Source organism: Gallus gallus, chromosome 2, assembly GCF_016699485.2.
Source record: "Gallus gallus isolate bGalGal1 chromosome 2, bGalGal1.mat.broiler.GRCg7b, whole genome shotgun sequence".
NCBI lineage: Eukaryota > Metazoa > Chordata > Aves > Galliformes > Phasianidae > Gallus > Gallus gallus.
In genome coordinates, this window is record NC_052533.1 from 82,725,570 (window position 1) to 82,747,467 (window position 21,898).

The 21,898-nt window shown below is 38.4% G+C and overlaps 1 protein-coding gene across 15 annotated transcripts in view; it reads left to right on the top strand.

Moving 5' to 3' along the window:
• The window catches only part of FHOD3 (formin homology 2 domain containing 3), a 370,010-nt gene that overhangs the window by 23,650 nt on the left and 324,462 nt on the right, over positions 1 to 21,898 (top strand). For all 15 annotated transcript variants that reach the window (XM_040695607.2, XM_015282358.4, XM_040695604.2 and 12 more), the window contains exons 2-3: positions 6,598 to 6,704; positions 20,705 to 20,769. In XM_040695607.2, the coding sequence (XP_040551541.1) occupies positions 6,598 to 6,704; positions 20,705 to 20,769 (172 nt within the window). The remainder of the gene's footprint in view (positions 1 to 6,597; positions 6,705 to 20,704; positions 20,770 to 21,898) is intronic.

Sequence of the window (21,898 nt, forward strand, 5' to 3'; positions counted from 1 at the left end):
GAACAATGCTCATGCGGCTGCTGGTGGAAGCCCTGGTGTCATATTTGGAAACAGATACTCTAGTAAACTCTGAACTGCTCCCTGTGGAGCACTGTGTTAAAGAGAATCATCAAGCACTAGGTCTGGCGAGCCAGGGACATAATTCACTGACTAAGAATAGCAACAGGTACATATCTGTGCATTATGCTGTCACTGTGATGTGTTGCTGGTGTTTGAGACCCCCCCCCAAAATAGCACAGTTCCATAATTTTGAACTCTGAACTTCCTTTTGTTTTTCTTAAGTCAAACCCATAATATTAATGTAACAGCTTTCTGTGTTTGTTTTCAGTTTCTTTGTTATTTCAGTGGAATATTTGTATTGGCAGGGTGTTGTTCCAGTGGCTCTCTAGGATCTCATGGCATTAATGCTTTGCTTGGTGTGCTGTATTACCTGACCCCAGTAGTACTCTGTGGCGTCAGCCAGGCCTGAGATAAAAGCTGCTGTTTCAGACTAGGGCTGGAGGCTACATTCAAAATACCAATCAATAGTTTTATGTGGGAATAGCAAGTTTCTTTTAAATTGTGCTCTGCCTTATGCCTGGTTGTGCAAACCTGCGGCCTGTGCTTTGTGTAGGTACTGTTCTATCAGTGCAACTGTTCATACACAGCATGCATGGAGTTTGTCAAGTAGTTTGACAATCACTAGGCTGAGAATAAGTCAGAGAAGCTTTAGCATTAGTAATTACGCCCACAAATCGTACTAGTTGCTCCTGAAAATTGGGGGATAATGTTGCACATACTAGATAACTTGATATTATTACAAGTCACTGATCTAGCATGTGAATTTCTTTCTCCATCCTTATAGGAAGTATTGAATGATTTTAAGCTTCAGAAACAGTGTTGACTTTTGTGAGCAGGCAGGTGGAATGGCTGCCATTCTCCATCACTGGCCTTCTGTATGGAGCCTGCAGCTGACCTTAATTTTAACTGTGATTTCCTCAAAGCATTGGTGTTACTGTAATTAAAAAAAAAAAGTAAAAAAAAAAAAGATACTTGGGAAGAAAATAGACTAAAAAAAAATTACAGGAGAGAAGAGATTTTGTTAGGCGCTGCTGGGAGCATAAGGGCTTCTAGATCAATGTACAGTGGTTGCATGCCATGTTGAGTGGTGGTCAAACTGGAAGATGAGAGCAGTTTTTAGCATCTGCTGAAAATTTTGCTCTCCAACATCGGGCATACAGATTACTTGCTTACACTTAATCTTGTTGATGTCAGGCTTTCTACCTGAGGTGGGTCATGCAGCACTGCTCCTGAGCTGGGTGCTTCAATATCTTGTATGCTGTGTTACCTGAACTGGTTGTGACTGGAACATTCGTGTCCATGGTGAGGTCTGGTTGGCTCTACTCGCACAAGAATGAGAGAATTAGGTCCTTAGCAAGAGGGCAGTTGGTAATAACTCTAAAGAACGTCGGTGTTATTGGGGAGGTTGGCTGTGGGATGCATATTAAACAGGGGGATAGTCTACTGCTCTATAAGAAGTAGCAGAGTTGGTGGTCCTCTTATATTTTAATTTGATATTCTGATATACAGAAAATGTACAGTTGGTGATCTGTAATAAAATTTCAGAAACATTAAAATATGATGCCCTTTGAAGATACTAAAGTGATTCTCTATTTAAAGCCCAGCTGTAGATGAGAGAATATTAAATATTGATTTACACAGTCTTGGTCTGTGCAGTTTTCTTTAAAAATATGCATTGTTTGGTAAGCAGGCAAAGCTTTTTTTTTTTTCCACCTTTTCTCCCCTGTGGGGGGGGGGGGGGGGGGGGGGGATAAGTTGTTAGGAAGGTGTAGGAAGGAAATGGCAAAGCGGAAGGAAAGCTGGCATTTGTAGGCCTTAGTAACAGGATTGCAATTCCACTATACAGCTGTACCAGGAGGGAGCACATTTAGCTGGTGTGGGGAAATGTTAGGCATGTGATCTGTAAAGTAAAACAAGGCTTTTGATTGAAAAAGGAAAGATTTAATGTAAAGGGACTTAGCATTTTTTTTTTTAATCAATAATTCTCCCTACTTTGCAAAGCATCCTGCAGGTAAGTAAGGAGCATTCCAGCACTAATAAGAACAATTACCACCGAAGGCCGTTTAACTGAAAGATGAGCTAAGACACTTGTGTAAGATAAGGATTTTCTGAGTCTGTGCCAGAAGCTAGAATTGAAGAGGAATTTTGTTTCTGCAGCTTCATACTGGATTACTTCAACTTATTTTCATGCGTTTCCTTTCCCTGCGATTCTGGAAACAGCAAAATGATCAAAATAATATGTCCAGTAGCTCCAGCTAGAATTGCTAGAAATTTGATTGATCTGTGCTTCTGACTGCAGCGTTGAGAAGTTGTGGTAGCTTGCGCTAACACTGGTAAACAAGTTCATCCTATTAAGATAAAATCACAAAGGTGTTTGGCTTAGTTTTTGCCCCTGCTGGCTGTTGACTCTTCAGCACGTTCTTAGAGTTCAAGATATGTGAACAGTCATTTGTCCAAAATCCATTCTTTTGCATGGATTCTTCAGATGGGAATGGAGGATGAGGAAAGAGCAGTTCTCCATGAGGTGTTTTTTTTTTAATAAAAAATTGCATTTGTGGTCTTGGAATAAACAGCAAAGGTTTTTCTAATGGTTTATGGTTCTGCTCTATTGCTTTCTAAACAGCAGGGAGGGTGAATCTGGCATTTCCACCCCTCTTAACCTTTGCCATCCTACTACTGCCTTGGGACAGTGGGGTTAAAACAAGCCAAGGGGAAGTTCGCTTGGGGTGTGTGTGTGCAAACTCAGCAGTGTCTGATGAAGGAAAGCAGACTTCCAAAAATTTCAGTTGGCATGGTACCGTGTGTGTTGACTTCGCTGGATTATTTACCCACTGTGCTTCATGAGCAATATGACAAGTGCATGTGTGGAGGAGCAGGCCATAGTGCACAGCCTGGCGCATGTGTGTGCCTTGCTGTATATGTCTGCACTTTGCTCTTCTGGCCTCCACCCTGCCACCTTGTGTGCCTCATTTGGGTGTTGCTTTTGGATTGTAAGGAATTAAGATATTAGATGAAAACAATAACTGAACTCAGGTTTTTTTTTTCATTCAACAAGCCTCTGTTGTAGTTTCTGAGGGCAACAGTGGTAATTTAACTGACATCAGATAACTGTCTGATAGTTGTCTTTCCTTGTTGCTGTTTGTCTTTTGCCCTGTGGTTCCTTGTTCCTTAAGCCATGAAATTTGGAGAATTGTAGAACTATTGAATTAGAACAACAATAGAAATGGAATTGTTTGGGACCTTTGGTCACAAATAGTAGTTCTTATTAGCACACATCCTATGCTAATAAGGATTTTTAATGTGCATTATCAATGGGAAGAGCATGTCACGAGACTGTCTGGTTCTGACCTTGTGCCATGGGCAGAGACACCTTTCCACTAGGCTAGCTTGCTCAAAGTTCCATCCAGCCTGGCCTTGAACTACCTGCAGGCATCCATGGGGATATCCACAGCTTCTCTGGGCAACCTGTTCTAGTGCTTCATTGCCCTCATAATAAGGAATTTCTTTCTAACATCTGCTCCAAATATAGAAAATGGCAAAGTTTCTCATTGTGCAGTAACAAGGGTTTCTTTGTGGTTGTCTTCTCAATGAAGAGAAGTGGGTGTTACCTCTTACTATGGGTCAGTGTTTAAAACAAGATGAGAAGTCATTGCCTGTGTAATACTATTGAACTATTTCATTCTCTGAAGCTCAATGGCCTCATGATACAAGTTATTTTGGCTCCACATACTGGGAGACTAGCCACGTTGACTGAATTTGGTTGCCTGCAGAAGATGATGAACTGAGCATCTGTCCAATATTCCTCACTTCCTGGAACCCATAAGGAGCACTGCAGGCGATGTTTTCCTATGACAATCAGGAAATGTTGCTCCCAGGGATCCCTAAAGCTTGAGGTGCTGGTGAAGTAGGGGTGACTCAAGGGGAAGGCAAAGCTGGAGTTTGCCAAGTCTGACCTTGTTCTGCCTATTCCTGCTGAGGATCAGAGGCAGAGCACCCCTCTCCTCTTGTCTGTTAGGGCTTTGTGCTGACATACGTTGAAAGGATGGGAGTGTGGTAAACTCTGATTTTAAGTGTTCTAATATTTTAAATATTTAATCAGTTTGTTTGCTTTTTCATAACTGAGTTCAGTGTAAGATTGCAGTAGTGTAACTAGTGCTCACAATCTTATGGTCCTACTTGTGTTCTTCCTGTTTCTTTTCCTTACTTTTTCCCACAGATAATTATATCGGGAAAACTCTATTTTGGGGTTATTTAAAGAATTTCTAATTGTGGAGATGACTCACTAGGGCATTCATACAGTTTCTTCTGAAGCCATCATTCAGTTTCAGTTTTTAAAGAGCTTTTGAATACTTCTGTGGAAATTATTAAAAGACAGCATAAGTTTATGATGCACAAAAGATCATACTGTAAATGTGATTTTTTTTTTTGTAATGACATACTTCCTGGCTTATTTGGCCCATGAAAGATGTGAATATGATTAACGATTTGAAGGGACTGTCAAGAGAAATTTTAGGAAAATGGTTATAAAAATACCCATACCTTGTGGTGATGGTATTAATTAGCTAAGCTAAGCAGTTTAACGATAACAAAATGTTGCTCTCAATTTTTGGAAAAGTAGGGAATACTGAAGAGTTAAGCAGAATTGTGAAGATGTAAATGGAAACGTCTAAAATACTGCCATCTTGTTCATGGTCATGGAAAACTGCTCAATTAAATGGTTTATTTTTTGAAAGACTTTATTAAAAAAATTGCCCTTTGATTGTCCTAGGAGAATGTGTGTGCTAATAAGGGCTAATAGGGAATTTTAATGTGAGTTATGATCAATGGGAAGAGCATGTCCCAAATGAGCTAGCTAGAGGCTTGTCTCCAGAGACAGGGGGAAGTGATGCGTAGCAGATAAACATGGGATTAACACTGAACAGAGGGGAGAGACTCGACATCATGAATTGCTACTAATAAGCACTAATGACTGAACATCGGCCATTCTTTGTGCTGAAGAAGTCAGACAATTTATGAATTAAAAAAATAATCATATCTTTTTCTATTCTGCCTATAAAATGAGAGTGCAAGCATGGAGGTGAAGATGCACAGTAGCATAATGATCATATAAAGGGATCATTTAAGAGTTTATTCCCATAATATTTACTCTGCTTTTGAAAGTATTGTTTTGCTGCCTTCTGAGTGTGTGTGTGTGTGTGTAAGTGAGAAAGTCTTTTTGGCAAGATTCATCCTTAAGTAAGGGAAATAAAAAGTACTACTACCATTACCATAACTCCTATTAGTGGATACAATGTATGATGCTTTAAAGCCTAAATGAATATTATGCTTAGCTGAAACTATGGAGATGAGATGAAAATAGGTAGAATGCACTATTTTCCTTTATCTTGTACATGAAGTACTTCCTGTTCTCATCATGCTTTTTGTACACTAAAGTCATAGTACATTAATAAAGCGCTGTTCCTTTTTCCTAATTATGCAGTATAATTGGAAATTGTGGGCAAATCTCCTAATCTCCATAGTGACAGCAGAACATTTATCTAATTAGTAGTTTGCCTTTTGGCATTACTTTGAATAAATTAGCATTTCATTTTATATCCTGGGCTACTGGGAGAAAGTTTCCCAGAGCAGTGTTTAGTCTGTCTTCTCTAAAGACCGTATTTTAAATTAGCATAAGTTAATAATATCCTTTGTACCCAGAAAGATACAGATTAGTAATACTGTTGTTATTTTTAATATCAGGGAGCTGGGGTTGGAGGTTCTTTTCTTTCTTTAATCGCCAGGAGTTAAAGTGAAAACTCATGTTCACATTATTTGAGGTGCTTACTCTTTCACCAGGGGGTTAAAAAAAAAAAAATAAATGGAAAGTGGAATAGGTTTAAATACAACTTCACCTCCTCCCTCTACTCTTTCCCTTTCTAGAGAAGATGAACTTTTATTTCAAGATGTAAGCAGTATAAAGCACAGTGGTGTGGGCTAACTGAGAAGTTGTGTTCTGTCAGTTACGTATTGAAAAATAGCTCTTCTGTGATATTTCCAAGGCAGCTAACTCAGAATAGCCCTGGGCAGATTAATAGTATTCTTTTCTTGCATATATAAATCAGTGATAGGAAATCGGATAATTTATCTGGAAGTCAATATGAGAAAAATGTAATTCCCAGGAAATCACTGGAAGCCTAAGATTCTGATGGGAAATTAATACAGGTGGTTCATTGTAGATAGATTCCCCCTGATTTACTTTTCTAGTGCGGAAAGGACAACAGCAAGAACAACTACAAAAAACCATGAATGTGATAAAGGATTATAATTGCCTTTCCTTGAGTCATTAACTTTTTTGGACCTTTGATATCGTTGTGACCAAGCATGATCTAGTGAATATGGACGTGGGGTTGTATAAGTTATCTAACAACACCCATTTTTCTACTTCCTGTTTGTGTTTTTTTTAAAGGAGATCTTGTCTGTGGATGTAAAAAGGGGGCATGCCTACATTAGAGGTGTATCAAAATAATGCTAAAATCTGATCTGAAATTTGTTTTACAGCTTGATGACTGCACTCTGCAATTGTCTCACAATGGTACCTATCTGGACTTAGAATCTACTCTAGCAGAACAAAGAGATGAATTGGAGGGCTTCCAGGAAGATGCTGGGTAAGTAAATGTTTACTGAATTGAGATAAATAAGCATGCTTCTCCAGAAGCATATTTCAGGAGCTTTTATGGTTAACTTGGTGCATTTAGGTCAGTGTAGAATTTTATCTTTTCTGTTCCTTTTCTGCGTAAGCGTGTATGTCCCTCTCTTTCTGTGATTAAGAATCTTATGACTTTCGCCATCTACATTCACTTGTATGCCCTTTAGTTTTTTTTAGAGAAATTGTACAAAGAAGAAATGTTAGGGTGACTGCCTTGACAAGTCTAATAAATTGAATTCTGCTTTGAAACTTGGTAAATGTAGTTCATTATAATTCAGATCTTACCCATTTCATAACAACTGATGTAGAAGACTGTCAGTGGTGTTCTTGAAGTTATAAACTCAATTTATTTTTGTCTTGAAATTTAAATACTTGTATGCTCTTCAAGAAGAAACTTGTACTGACTTTTTCTGAATTACTGCTTGCACACACCTGTTGCCATGACACGACTTTCCGTAAACTCTGTGATGAGAATAAGAAATGAAAAAAAGATTAGCATCTATATGTGTCTATGTGTACATATACATGCATAAAACTTGCTAGTTAGAAATATCTTTTCTGGGCCTTTTAGGTGATTGTCTTGTTCGGGATGTGTAATCAACAGATGATCTAGAGCTATTTTTGCCTTGTTTGTTGCTATATTGAATTATCTAGTTGTTATTAATTGCATGGGTGCGTTTTGGCATAGGCTTCATGCAAGCGAGTAATCTAGCTGTGCCAAAAGAAATTAACTGCATTTTTAATTGATTGCAGCTTGATAGCATTAAGAGATGTCACCCTTTTACTTTTATGGGTTTATCTACCTTCTGTGGTAGCTCTCACATCTCTGAATACTTCTTAAAAATTTAAACTGAAAAATTGGGTAAGCCAACTATCGGTGCTTTTTCTGCCAGACTTCTCACTCAAAGTTGCATGCAACTTTCCTTCCACCTCGGTTTTAATTTGTTTCCTTTGGGCATTTTAAGTCTGTGATACAAACTGTTACTGAAAAAGAACTCTAATTCTCTCTGTAGTGGCAATCCTAGGGCCAGAATAGAGAAGGATGTGAAAAAAAAAAAAAAACAAACCAACCCCCAAACCAAACATGTGAAGCTGTTTCTTGGAGTTACATGTTTACTGTGTTGTCTGATCCGGGGGGAGGAGGGGGAAACAAAACAAAACAAAAAACACAGATCTTATTATTGTGTATTTTACAAGTGTGTGCGAGCTTCTTCCTAATTGTGTAACCAGTTGTCAGTCAAGCAACTGAATCTTCCATTGACTTCCAGTGTGAAGTGTGCTGGGAGTTCCTTCATTCCTGTGACAAGATGAATAGAGAGATAGGAGATAGCATATTGTGGTACATCGTAAAAGCTTGAGATACAAATTACTACTGCACTGAGTTATGTGAAACGGAGAGAACAATCTGTATCTGTTGTCCCATAGCCCTCGTTTTTTCCTGTTCTCTAAAGTTATCTGTCTGGTATAAGTGGGTGGATGGGAAGTACTGTGTTCTCCTGCCTCAGCTGCATGCCTTTAATGCAACATCAGAACAGTCTGCTAGATGCAGCCAGCTTTACCATTGTGACCCATCTGATCCTGCGGTCTATTCCACAGCCCTCTTTCAGACCTGCTTTCCTTGTCTTTAAAGTAAATAGCGTGGGTGCTGGTAGTTCAAAAAGGCTGTAGTGAATCGATGAAGAATGGAGAGAAGGAACACTGAGGTGTGTTCTGTGGAGTAAAGCAGCAAACAAACAGTACATGAGCAGGAAAAGACACATGCCTTGTTGCGGAAGGAAAGGGGTGAATGCATGAGGGGATGCTCCCATCAGTACCTATTCTAAGGTGCCTGTAAATAGATATAAGCCATATACTACTTCCATTGTATGATCTTAGCATGCGCTTAACCTGCAAGGGTGCTGAAGGATGTAGGGGTTGAGTTTCTATTGTTGTGACGCTGAGGGTGTTCTGGTTCTTATCTCCCTCCTCCCTGCATACAGCTACCCCGTAACTTTCAGGCTGGAGCCCTGAGAACTTACCATTTTGGTTGGATGCAGCACAGTGAAGTACAAAACTTTGTGTTTAGGGGCAGTTGACTAAAAGGCAAGCAGGTACTACTGGTCAAGCAGAAAATGAGGTAAAAGGGGTTTGAGGGAACTGTAAGCTGGAAGCAGTGATTATGATGCTGTGAAGAGGTAAGGAGAGCCCTAAGGTAAGGCAGGAATTCAGCTTGTGAAAGGCTTCAGCTGGATTTCTGCATCCTGCTTTAGTCTGTGTTTTAAGAGGGAGTAGGAGGAAGATGAGCAAGATCAACAACCAGAATTTTAGAAATTTGTGAGGTAGCTTCCTTGTAGGTCCCAGTAACTTGATTACTTCAGTGTAAATGCAACTCTTGTAATATTTTCCAGAAAAAAAAAAAGGAAATATTCTAGGCATGAAGTAGAAAATGTAATAAGGAATGTTGTACTCTGTACCAAGTTTCTGGCAAGCTAAAATCTGTTCTGGGGACTTGTGGCTCTGATCTTTTGCTCCTGCAGAGACCAAGGCACTGAGCTGGAATGCTCCTGAGCTGCGGTCGGCTGAGGGCATTTGGGGGCTTAGCGGCCTGCTTTCAGTGAGAGACTGGCTGCAGAAACCACTTAGTCTCTTTCTTTCTCTCTGGGTCATTTCAAGGTCCTGCTCTTAATCTTCAAAGCTTTTAATTTTCTGAGATTAGGCTACCTCAGGATCTACACCTTTACCATTCCAGAACTGTTGTGCTCATCAGGGTCACTGAAGCTTGCTGAACTCTGAATGAAGGATTAATAGCTGGATATTCGTGGCTTTTTTTACTGTTATTTTTTTTTTTAATGTTAGGTCCTAAACTCCTATTAAAAATAACCAGAATATTCTGTTATTAGTTTTTAGCAACTTCTCCCAAAGTACTTAAAAAAAAAAAAAAATGCTGCTGAAAGGAGTCTTGAAGTTAATGAAGTATTCAGCATAAAGCACTGACTTTTTTTTTATGGGAAGTGGTAGTTATGTTTTCTCTTGGAAGAGTTGGATGAAGGTATTGGAAAAACTGGAAGTATTTTTCTTTGTGAGGAAAGAAAAAAAAGTGGCAGTTAGACAGTTTTGTGTAGCTGTAAATAACAAGAATAAGAAAGTCATGCACCTATTCACAAGTTAAATAAATAACATCTTCCTTTCCTTAATAAAGAGGGAGATAAAGCACTGGCACAGGCTGCCTGGAGAAGCTAGGAGAAAGTTCCATTCCCTGGAAGTGTTCAAGGTCGGGTTGGATGGGGCCCTGGGTAGCCTGATCTGGTGGGGGTGGCAAGCCTGCCCACAGCAGGGCATTGGAACTGGGTGCTCTTTAAGGTCCCTTCCAACCCAAGCCATTCTGTGCATATAATAAAAAATATTCTTTTGGGTAGTTCCTCTTCACTCTAGGATAGTCAAAACTTCTATTTAGGGAAGAAAACCCAACACAAAGGCAAGCTGCTTTTAGTCTGTAGGACTAAGTTTGAGCTAAATGCAGGCTGGAACAGGACTTTTTTCTTCAGTCCGCAACTGGATACATAGCTATGGGACTATATAAAATCATTTTTATACAACTTTTGCTCGGGACGATGAGAATGAACAGCCGTGTGGCCAAGCTTGGCCAAGTTGGGATACAAGGTCAATCAGAGTAACTGGTAACCTCCTTGCTTTTCAAGTTTGGCATGTATTTATATATTTTTTTATTATTTCTAACACAAGTTAATTTGTGGCTTCCTAATTGCGTAAGGAGGTAATGTGGAGGTAGGCAGAATCAGCTCTGTTTCTTTAAGGTGCCTGCAATAGATAATTATCTTTTACTCAGTTTATTTGTGATCTTGTAGAATGAGCAAGTACTCTGAAGAAGAGTGTATATTTAAATTAATGTATAATTGACCAAGTTTTTATGGGCATGTCTTTACAGACCCTAATGGTAGCGCACAAAGTAACACAGTCCTAAATCACAGAATGCAAGAGCTCTTTCAGATAATATGCTGCAAGCAACAGGGTTTTCCTCAGGGACTATGTTTTGAAAACCACTATTTAGCAGAAAGATTGTTTTGAAGTACTTCTGACGAATCATTTTACTGTTGTTTTTTTGTATTTACATCTCTTTTAGACTCCTTGAGTCAAACTGATTCAGCTAGTTGAACCTCAATGTAATGTATTTTTTTACCTGCTTAGACTCTGTAGTTAACATAGCTGTGAAAATGAAAACTTCTATCACTTTAACAGGAAGAAACTGGGGATGCACTTGAAGGTCCGCTTAACTTTTGTCTAACAAAAATGATATTACTTGTTTCTTGAAGCCATAGAGCAAGCTAGCAGATTGTACACTCACTGCATTATTTTTGACAGTGTATTTTTACTAGTGTACTGATGGAAGACTTTGTTGTCTTCTGTAGAGTTTCTCAGTTCAAATAAGAAAAATAAGGGAGGTACCTATAGAAGCTTGTTATGGTGTTGTTGCAAACTGCAGGGAATGAAATACCTCACTGTAATGGTTTATTTATGTTTTGAAAAATGCATTTGATCATCTGAATTTTGGTACATTTTTTTGTTGCTTAGACATTCCTCTGACAAAATGCTGAATCTGAAAACACTAGTGGATGATTGCAATAAATGCTTGCATAAAAGAAATATTTTCAGTTTAAAATACTATCAAGAAAATCTGCTCTTTATTGAGAGGGCTGAAAGTTTATTAAGCTGATGAGTATCTAAAGTAGGTGGAGTGTGAAAGTCTCTTGTATTTTGCTTAAGGTGTTCTTCATATATCATGTAACATGCAGCTGCAAGGAATGCAGAGTTTCAGAAATCAGTAGGAACTCAATACTGCATGGTGCTGACCATCAAAGTGACTCAAATGACCGTCTTTGATCCCAGCCCTTATAGACTTTGAAAAGCTTGATGTGCTCAAGGAATTTCCCCAAGAGTGACCCCTCTGCTGTTCATTATGCTCTTTGATTAGAGTCCAGATCTATTCAGTTTGTCATGCAGCTGAGAGGTTACAGTAAGTTTTGGAAAATATAGGACTTACTATAGGGCAACAGTATTCCAGTCTGTAATGTATCAGGTGAAAATGTTGAACTGCCAGTCAGTGATTAACTGGATACTTTACTGTTGCATAAGAAATTGCCATAAAGTTTTCAAGTTTCTAATGAAACAGTTTTGCTGGATGTATAAGTTATAGCTCTTTTACACTCCTCCTTCCTAAAGTTACAGAGCAATAGCTGTTCCTACCCATGTTTTCAAAACTGTAAGTAGCTTTTTGAAGTCTTACTTTAGTCCTAAGAACATGTGTTTATCTATTTAAATAAATGAGATGGAATGTTGAAATATTCAGATGGAACTGTAGATATTTCTTAATTTTTTTCATAACAGACAATCATTACAAGCACTAAAAGTGCTCTGCAGTTTGGTTTTGTCTGATAGGTTGGGTTTTTGTTTGTTTTAAGAGAGCCTGACTCATGATTTTAGAGCTTGTGATTGTCAGTATTGAATCAGCTGTGTCTCCTGCTTTACCCCAAAGTTTTCTCACAGCTGTGCTTTAGAGAGAATTAATCCATATTGGAGTGCTTTTGGAGACAGCTAAAGATCTGCTCTTTTGCAGTGATCACCACTGGTAAATAAATCTGCTTTTGTAGTACATAAGTACACAAAATAAACAAATATGCTTTTTTTTGTAGCACTTTTGTTCAAAAATCATTCACACTGCAAAGTGTATTGCTAAAATATTATTATACTTAGTTCTCTCTCAGACTGTTGTATGCTATGTGAAGTACGGAGGCAAAAAATGTGTGAATGTTTCTTACAACTGTTCTTAGGTCAACGCTTTGTAAAAGTCTAATTTGGCATTCAGATTTACATATGCCCATAGCTGAGAAGCCCAGTATTTTAAGGTGGAAACTTAAATAAAAGCAGCTTGTGAAAACAACTGATGCCAACTGTTGTATTTGAAAACAGTTAGCTTTACTATCAAGGTCCTCTAATAGCTGCATTTGCACTCTGCCATCCTCACTGATGGGGAGGTTATGAAGGGAGCAGCTCTCAAGGCTTGGAAGTGTGTTTCTCTTCACTGTATGTGGAGGGAATCCTTTCCTTTATCAATAAACAGATCATCTGCTAGTAGGGCTGCCTGGAAGGGCTGTAGAGCAGCTCAGAGGTTGATGCCTGCTGTAATAATACAGATAAATCTGAGGATCCCAACTTGGAATGACAGGCTTCAGGAAAATGCTGTGCACCCACTGTCTGCTGCTGCAACTGACTGGCATCTTTGCTGAGAATGTACTGACAGCCAACAAGCTTGTGATGAGTAATTAGTAAAAGCTGTGAACTTGCTATACCTCCTATTCTACACAACAGTTCATCTGCTTGCTCTTACACTATGGTAAATACAAAATAGGTTTGTATAAGCAAGTTCACGCTCTTGTTTATACCATGAGAGTTCATCTGTCTGTGCAATTGGTGTGTGGTTTTTCTTTTCTTATTTCCTTTACTACTGACTAAACTAAGGTAATAATCTACTTCTGATTAAAAAATAAATACTGATAGTCTTGAATTTAATTTGCAATGGTGAACTAGCAGATCAAGTCACTGCAAATCTGGGACTAGCCCATTCTCCTGTAATAAAGCTGTGCAAGCAGTGACCTCTGCCAGGATTAAGATCATAACAGCACAACAAAGCATTAATTTGCTTTTTCATGTTTACTGCTCAGTAATTGTTTCTGCTAATGAAACCATTAGTGGCCCATCAATAAATACAGCCTATTTTCTAAATTAGATTAATATGGAGAAATAAAATTTGGCCTGAGGGCAAAATGCTGTTTAAGATCTTGTATGTCGTATTATGAAGTAACTGTTGCCAAATGAAAAAAGAAAACTTCTAAAAAGCAGTAAGTAAAGCCAAAGAAATGAATCTATCATTCAAGGTAGAACTTGTATATTAGTGCATGTATTTATAATACACATGTCCATATCCTTCTGCAAAGTAGGACGGTGTTAAAATGGTTATTGCTGATTCTGATTAAGCTAAGTGCATTCTGATGAGGAAAATGTCACTGTCAGGTTAAGTTAGAACCCCAGCATGGTCAGAAGTACCAAAGGAACTCTGCCTGAGGAAGTGGAAGCACCGGGTGATCCAGCTGCAGGAGATTTTTTCCTTTACTTTTCTCCTTGCCACTTTGTCCCACTGTTCATGGCTGGTTCTCCTGATTTCTTATTCAAAAATCCTGATTGCTTCAAGGCATCTGTTGCTCTAAGTGAAAGGAAGATTTAAATGAAAATCCAAATGTAACATCAGCATTACAGTGCAGGTTATATTAAAGCCAATGACCAGACTTTAGACTTAATCTAAAGATGCCTTGGGAGAGATGTGTAGCCAGCAGGGTCTACTGGCAGTGATGGGAAGTACATAACTTAAGGCTTGAACAGTGTTGGTCAGGTTGTGTTATTTCTGTTGAGGAACATGATACAAAGTTGACAAGAAGTGAGGAAATAAGCCTTTTTTTTTTTTTAATTTTTTTATCCAAAAACAGTATTATCACTACAGTAGTGCTTCTAATGCAAATATCTTTACTGTTTTACTAACTCAAAGTTGTTTTTCTTCTAGCAAAAATAAAGATTTTAACCTGTAAGTACCATTACTGTTTCACAGTGTGGCCAGCTAAACTTACTGCTGAAACAAGTGTATGAGGGTCAAAGTTTTGATCAGCTTTTGGGAATGGAAGGGACATGAGCAGCTTTGTGCATGAATGAGGACAGCTTTTGAAAAATGGTTATTTAGACTGTGAAGGCAATAGGCAGTCCTTAATAACCTCCAAAGGCCCTTAAAGTGTTTGATTTGATACATGGAAAATGAGCCATTTAAAACAGAAAATAACCATCATGATGATTCAGAAAGGAGGGGAAGGAGTAAGGATATTCCAGATTCTGAAATATGTCTGCACAGAAATTTATAAAAAGAAAAAATGCAATAGATTTTCCACCATTTAAGCTTGCTGCGTTTTTGTTGTATATGAAGGTGATTCATTTTTTGTAGGAAAAAAGATCATTGCTTTGTGGTGAGGTAAGCAGAAAACTCCACCCAGAACTTCATATTTGCTCAGAATATATTAGTAAGCATTATTATGCATTATTACAGTGAATCATGAAGCATACTTACTGAATCTCTTGAAGGTTTTACTTGACTCTTTTCAGTTTCTAGTTTTCTTCCACCTTCTCCTTCCATACTGATTCATTTCCATTTTAAAAGGGAAAGGGGGGGGGGGGGGGGGGGGGGGGTGGAAGATCTATCTGCCTGCTTACTAATGTGTATTGAGTTTGTGAAGAGCAGGTGGGTGTAAAATCTGACACCTTGTATTGACAGTCAGTATGTAGTCCTTACTGGTACAGTTATGTAGTTGGTAAGCTCGTGTAAGTCTGGGTGATTTTCCTTTTGCTGGCATTTACATGATCTTTCTTGATTGATGTATAATTTTTTTTAATAGGTACTGAAGCCGTTCATTGTTAAATTCATGTTGGAAGAATCAGAACAATACAGAACATAATACTGGAACAATTTGTGGGGGAAAGGGAATAAGTGGGCACAAGTGTGAAGATACTCTGTTCCGTTACATACTGTTGTGTACGCTATTATCTACAACATTTTGCATGCCAGATTTTCTTTTTGGGTATGTGCTGTGTGATTGAGATGATTTATACCTGAATTAGTCAAATTAGATTCTTTTTTTTAAGCCAAGTATGAACGTGTATCATCTTTCTACTTATTTTTGTCCAGTCTTGTCCAATGATTATTGCTTTAGTTAATATGTTATTGTCTAGAAATGCTCTGAATAAAAACTGAGTGAAATGACCAGATGACTTGCAGTAACAGGATGCAGATGCATTATGACTTCACTCAAGACTGTTAGGTGGAAAAAGTGAGATAGGGACAGAATATCCTTTGAAGTCTTTTAAAAATGAAATTTGTGTGTTTGCCTCCAAGTGCATGCTGTGCCAAAGAGAGCTGTTAATGTTGTCATCCATTTGTAGAGAATTTGGAGCTGGATTTCAGCATTCAACAAACTTGCTTTTGCCTCCTGAGCTCCTTTGTTGTTCAACAAGAATAATGTGAACTGGAACATGATACTTGGATTGTTGAATGGTGATTTGTGAAGGACCTCAGAAAGGTTATTTATTTAGATATAACTTGGTGGTAACTTTCAGGAGATTCTTAATTTCTCTCCTCCATGCATGTGTTTGTTCTTTCTAAAAGACTTAGCTTTTTTGCAACATTTTTTAATATTTCAAATTTTTTTTTGTATCAAATCTATGATAGAATAGAGAAGCCTATCTTATTGAAACTGCAGTCAAACTAAACTTAGCAGCTTTGAAATCAGAACCTAGGATTTATGCTGTCTGACTAATGGTAGATTAAGAAACACTTTGCTTATTGTGTATGAGTTGGCTTGCCTATCTTTTTTTTATGGAAAACCTGATAGATGTGAGTGTTTGAACTCGTGCAAAAAATTCCATCCCTCGTGCACTCAACAAGGAATAGCTTGTTTTCCACTGATGTTGAATAACTTAAACTATGAAGCAACTGATTGTGAAGCAATACCCCATTGCAGAAGTGTTCTTCAGAGTCTGAAAGGTGTGTGCAAGTGAAGATGGACATGCATAGGTGCTGAAATAAAAATGTGAAAGGTAGTTGCATAGATAACATACATTAGAGAAAGTCTGTTGCCACACCTTTGCTTCTGATGGTGTGCTGTTGTTCAAGCTCCTCTCCAAGGAGGCAGTGGCACACTGAGATTAGGGATCCTTGTTGGGAGCTGTTCTCATTAAGTTACTCCTCTTGAAAAACATGAATGTGATTATTGGAGGAGGTTGATGGTATACTAAGAAACCTGAGTGCAATGAGAAGCTGTCAGAAAATATGAAGCATGTGTTATACATGTGTGCTTTGAAAGCTTTCCACTAAAAGCAGCGTCTGTGTTAGGTAGGTTTTCATAACATTTAGATCGTTATGTCAGGCGGTAGTAGATGCAGAACTGTTATATGGAAGGTTGTCAAGTTAAGCTGGCTTTACGTGCTGGCCAAATCTTAAAGTGTTTTCAATGTTTATTATTGGTAGATTTACTCAGTTACTAAACTGAGGTTAATTTTTATCCAGCCTAATGCCCTCTTTGGGGTGAAGTGGTAACAGCCATAGCAGTAGTTGGCTCTGTCCAGTAACCTATTGTGCTCACTTTGTTTGTGGTTGTGAAGGATGGTGAAAATAACATCTGATATTTCAGCAGAGGCTTGGACTTGATAATTGGGTGCCTGGCTGATCTGATACTGTATGGTTCAGAGTTAGTCTTGCTGTGAGGAATTTACTGATATGAAACCTATATACTATGAAAGACTGATCATGGCCAGAAAGGTTTGAATGCTGGGTTGTAGGAAACTTAACCGTGTAATAACAACTGAAATTGATGAAGAAGCAAGATGACAGTAGTGTTTGCCGGTATCCAGTTTCAGTTTTTTTGCCTTCCTCTTCTGTTAGGTGAGCCTGAAGAGGGTAAGCTTGTCTCTAATGTATAGTTTTATGTATGGTGTTTCACAGGTTACGCACAGTCTGCAGATATGAGCCACGTGCTCCTTGCAACAGTCCTCTGAAGCAGGATGGGGAAGCATGGATGTGAGGAGGAAGGATATAAGCTGTTATTCTGTTGATGTAATAGAGCAATGGGAAAGATGAGGTCAATACTCTGGACGTCTGGATTTGGGATCCCTTTGCTACTGTTTTCAGTTTGGATGGAAACTTCTAGAATTTGCCTTGAGAGATGCCCAGTTGAGATTAGGAGGAACTGCCACTTCCTTAGTAAAAACAAACAAACTTCTGTAATTACCCTGTCCAATAGTAATAACAAATCCAGTATCAACATGAGAACAGTCAAAAACTCAGATATACCGCTACATTATTGTAACTTAATTTTTAGAAACTTGATACTAATTTACATGCAGAAGTTATTGCAGCCATAGACTTGTTCAGTTCTCTTTCTTCGTGTGTTATTTACTGTTGGTTGGTGAAAGTGCCTGGAAAAAGGATCATGTTGCCCTCGTCAATCTCAAATGCCTCAGTGAACATTTGATTTTGATAGGACAGTCTACACATTAACATAAAGAACTGTAGGCAGTAAATAATAACATTGCAAATGAGCTTTGCTTTGGTTTGAGATCAGTGGGTAGACAATCACAAGGGGATTGACTCAACTGCTGTGATTGGAAATTTTGAAAGTATGACTTCTATTGCTTCAAATTTTCTTGTCTCTTAATAGAACTTTATTATAGACTTAATGCCTGGACTGAAAGACTCACTCCAAACTAAAGGACTCTTCCTTATTTCCCTCATGGTGTTTTGTTTCTGGCACAGCCTAATTGCTGGAATCTCCTTCCTATTTTACAGTATCAGCATCCTGCTTGTAACTTGAGTTATTTCTTTTTTTCATCAACTTATTCCTGATTTTCTCAACTTTGCCATGACTTCACCAGTGATTCTGGACAATGAAATTTTGGTTGGGATTTCAAAGATACTTGTCTGAAATTAGATTTTATTTGCTTTATTTTTACATAGTAAACTGATCCTCTCCCCTCCGCCCCCTCCTCCCCCCGCCTTTTTTCATTACATTTTTAGTAAAATGAATTATGGACCAGGAAATGAAGATTCGACACACTTATTGCATTTGAAATAGATCGTTTTCCTTGCTCAAAGAAACATGCCCTGAAGCTTATATATAGCCTGTAATTTCTGTTAAGGTCACCGGGCTTATTTATGCATTTGAAGCTGCGTGTGTAAGAAATTTAATTGCACAGCTGTCTTAGGACCTCAATGTGAGATGTTGCCTTTGAGGATGGGTATTTTAGATTTCCAACAGCTTTGACTCCTTAAGAGCACATGAAGCTGTTAGAAGTTCTACTGATTGCATGCTGTATTAATTTGCTCTTTCCTTGTCTTGTAACTAACTGGGTGGATACAACTGCAACTTGGTAGCTGGAGATCTTTTCATGAAAGAGAACATCTGTCCCAAAGATCTTATCAAAATTATTTCCCATTTCCAGAAGCTTCAGTAGTAACATGAAGAATGAGGAACGTATGTGAAGAGTCACAGCACCTCAAACTTTTTTTTTTTTTTTTTTTTACCTTTGTTGTATGCCTTTTGAAGATATGACATGCCAGAGTGAGGCAGGTCCATCAAGAATGGGTGGTTGAAGGGAAGTAGTTTTCTGGAGTAAATCTGATGCTGGGCAGGGGATGTAGCAAAGGGTAGGGTGACAGTTTATAGACTGTGGTGGTGGAAGTGCTTTAAGAGTCCTGAGTGCTCTTTCTCTCAAAGAGAGCAGAAAAGCCAAGCACACTAGGAGGGGAAAAAGAAACAGAAAAAAGCTGGGGGAAAAAAAGACACCTTTAATATTGATGTTTTTTAAAAGGTATCGCTATGTCAATGCCGTGACTTCCCCTATCAAGTTTTCTGGCAGATAATATAAACCATTCTACTTTTTTTTAAAGTAACAAGAAATACAGAAAGGTAGGGAAAAACCTTTATTGTTATCTGGAAAATGATCATTTTGTTCTGATGAAGTTACAGACGGAAATTCTGATGGACATCTGTGCAAAAGGTTGAACCCTGAAATCTCCCAGCAGTCTCATAAATCATATAGCTGAGGAAGGCTGTGCTGTTTTTTAATTTGCCTCTGACTTCTGTGTAGTGTTGAGTCCAGGGTTAATATAACTCAAGGCTGTATCTGAGTTTGTTCTAAAAATGTTTTACTTCTGGCATGTTTTCCCACAATAAATTGTCTTTAGTTTCACAGAAAAGAGGGATAATATGCTGCTGTACAAGTGGAAAATACTTTTGTCTTTCCTTGCCCTCCCATATTCCGTTATGTGAGCAGGTTTGGGTGATGAGGCAAGGTGCTGCCCATGACTTGATGCCGTCTGACTGGCACCTAGAAATAAAAGAATGGTGTTCTTTTCCAGATTAAAATAATACAACTAGTAGTAACTCGTAAGGAAAACAAATGAGGACTGCAGCAGCTTAAAATAGTCATTCCATTTATAACCAAGATGAAACTGAGATAGTAAAGGAGAGCTCAGTTTTGTTTTGCTGTGTGAAGAGTACATCTGTCTGTGTCACAGAACTGTACAATGATTTGTAGTGGTGGGACCTTGAAGATCATCTAGTTTCTACCCTCCACTGCTGGCTGAGTTGCCAATCACTACATTAGACTTTCTCATCTTCTAGGGATGAGATATCCACAGAACTGATAAGCTTTCTGGCCTCCTCTGGACCTGCTCCAACAGGTCCATGTTCTCCTTATATTGGGGTCCTCAGAGCTGAGTGCAGTACCACAGGTGGAGTCTCACAAGGGTGGAGGGGAGGGGTAGAACTACCTCCTTTCAACCAGCTATCTGCACTTGTTCACAGCAGTCCAGGATATGCCTTGAAAAATTTGCTCAGATAACTGGTCTATGAAAGCTTGAGCAACTTCTACTTTGACCTTGAATTTTCTTTTCGTATTAGACTAAGTCTAATTTTAAAGTATTTATGTGAAGATTAAATTGTGTGTCATCACTTGGTATTTCTTGAATATAGATTTATAGGGAATGCTTGTGAGGGGTTGACTCTGTTGTGGCTTCCAGGTGCCCACCTAGCCACAGTCCCCATCTCAAAAGGATGGAGAGAATGCAAGATGAAAGAGCATTTTGGTTGTGGTGTTTTGGTGGTTTTATTTCTGTTTTTGTTTTTTGATTTACCAGTAACTATAAGGACAAAACAGGCTTATAGCAGAATAACTTATTGTCGATTAAATTAGACTTACGATGTAAGAAACAAAGACAAATCCACAATGCTGCTTCTCATCCTTTTTTTTTTTCCCCAAGCTCAATTAAATTTAAGTTTTATTTATCCCTTTCATACATTTCTCTTCTCTTTTTAGGAGGGGCAAGAAGCACAGTATAATTTTGAGGACCCAGCTGTCAGTGAGAGTCCATGCCTGTATTGGTAAGTGAAATTCTACATGACTGAAAAAGAGAAGGAATAAACAAAATGATCTCTTGAGAAGCAAATCTAGGGAATATGCATCAGCTTTACAGTGTTCTAAGATAAAGGTAGTGTGCTATTAAATCTATTTCTTTGTGTTTGCTGCTTGCTAAAGTTGTTGTTATATCGTTTACCCTTTAAGAATGTTAAACAGATCACAGAGACATAGCATTTGACAGTGAAGTGTGATGGTTGTCGGTGCTCTGAAGAATCTTGGATTATCTGTTTTTCTACTGCCTTTGTATGTCCCTAAAGAAGATTTTCTGAACTGTGGAGGAAATCTGAAGTGTTATTGTCTGTCAACTAGCTACAGCATTTTAATAGCATGGACTGTTTATTACTTCAGGTACTGTGAATCTTGGCCACTTATCGACATCATCATAGTGTTGGTGTCTTGGAAGAACCCTGCTTAAAACGCTACTGTCACAAGGAAAAGTTTGAAGTAATAATATGTGCCATAAGAGCTTTAAGATTGCAGGAATGGAGGCAGTTGTGCTGTGATAAGACTAATGTTCTCCTGTGTTCTGCAGGCTAACGCTCAGTGTTCCTCTAAAGTTAATGTTCGCATTCAGGTAATGTTATGAGAGATGCTATGGGCAGCTGGTTTATTTTCTGTGTGCCATAGTTGCTTGTTCTGTTTTCAGCTCTTCCATAGCAGATTCAACGCCCTAATTGTTTACCTCATGGTTGGTCTTGCTTCATTAATTCTCAGCTGAAGCACTGGAATATAGACACTTTTCTTAACACAGAACTTTGACTTTCATTTATTTCCACAGTACTGTTGTTGTCAGAGGATTCAGGCTTTAAATACAACAGAACTTCTTCCCCTGCCCCCAGGAAATGTTATGAAATGGCCTTTATGGGAATTTGAATTGAGCAAAAGCAACCTACAGAATTCCTCAAATACCTCCCATTGAGAGCAGACTTTAGGCTGCATCATGCAGGAACAGATTCTCCTTTACTACGGTTGAGTTGAGCAAGCCTACATGTTAAGCATTAGAGGAGAAACAGAGATGGTGCAGAGTCTGGGATGACTTTATAAATATGAATGAAATTACAAACGGTTTAGGGAAACTTGTTATTGGATCTA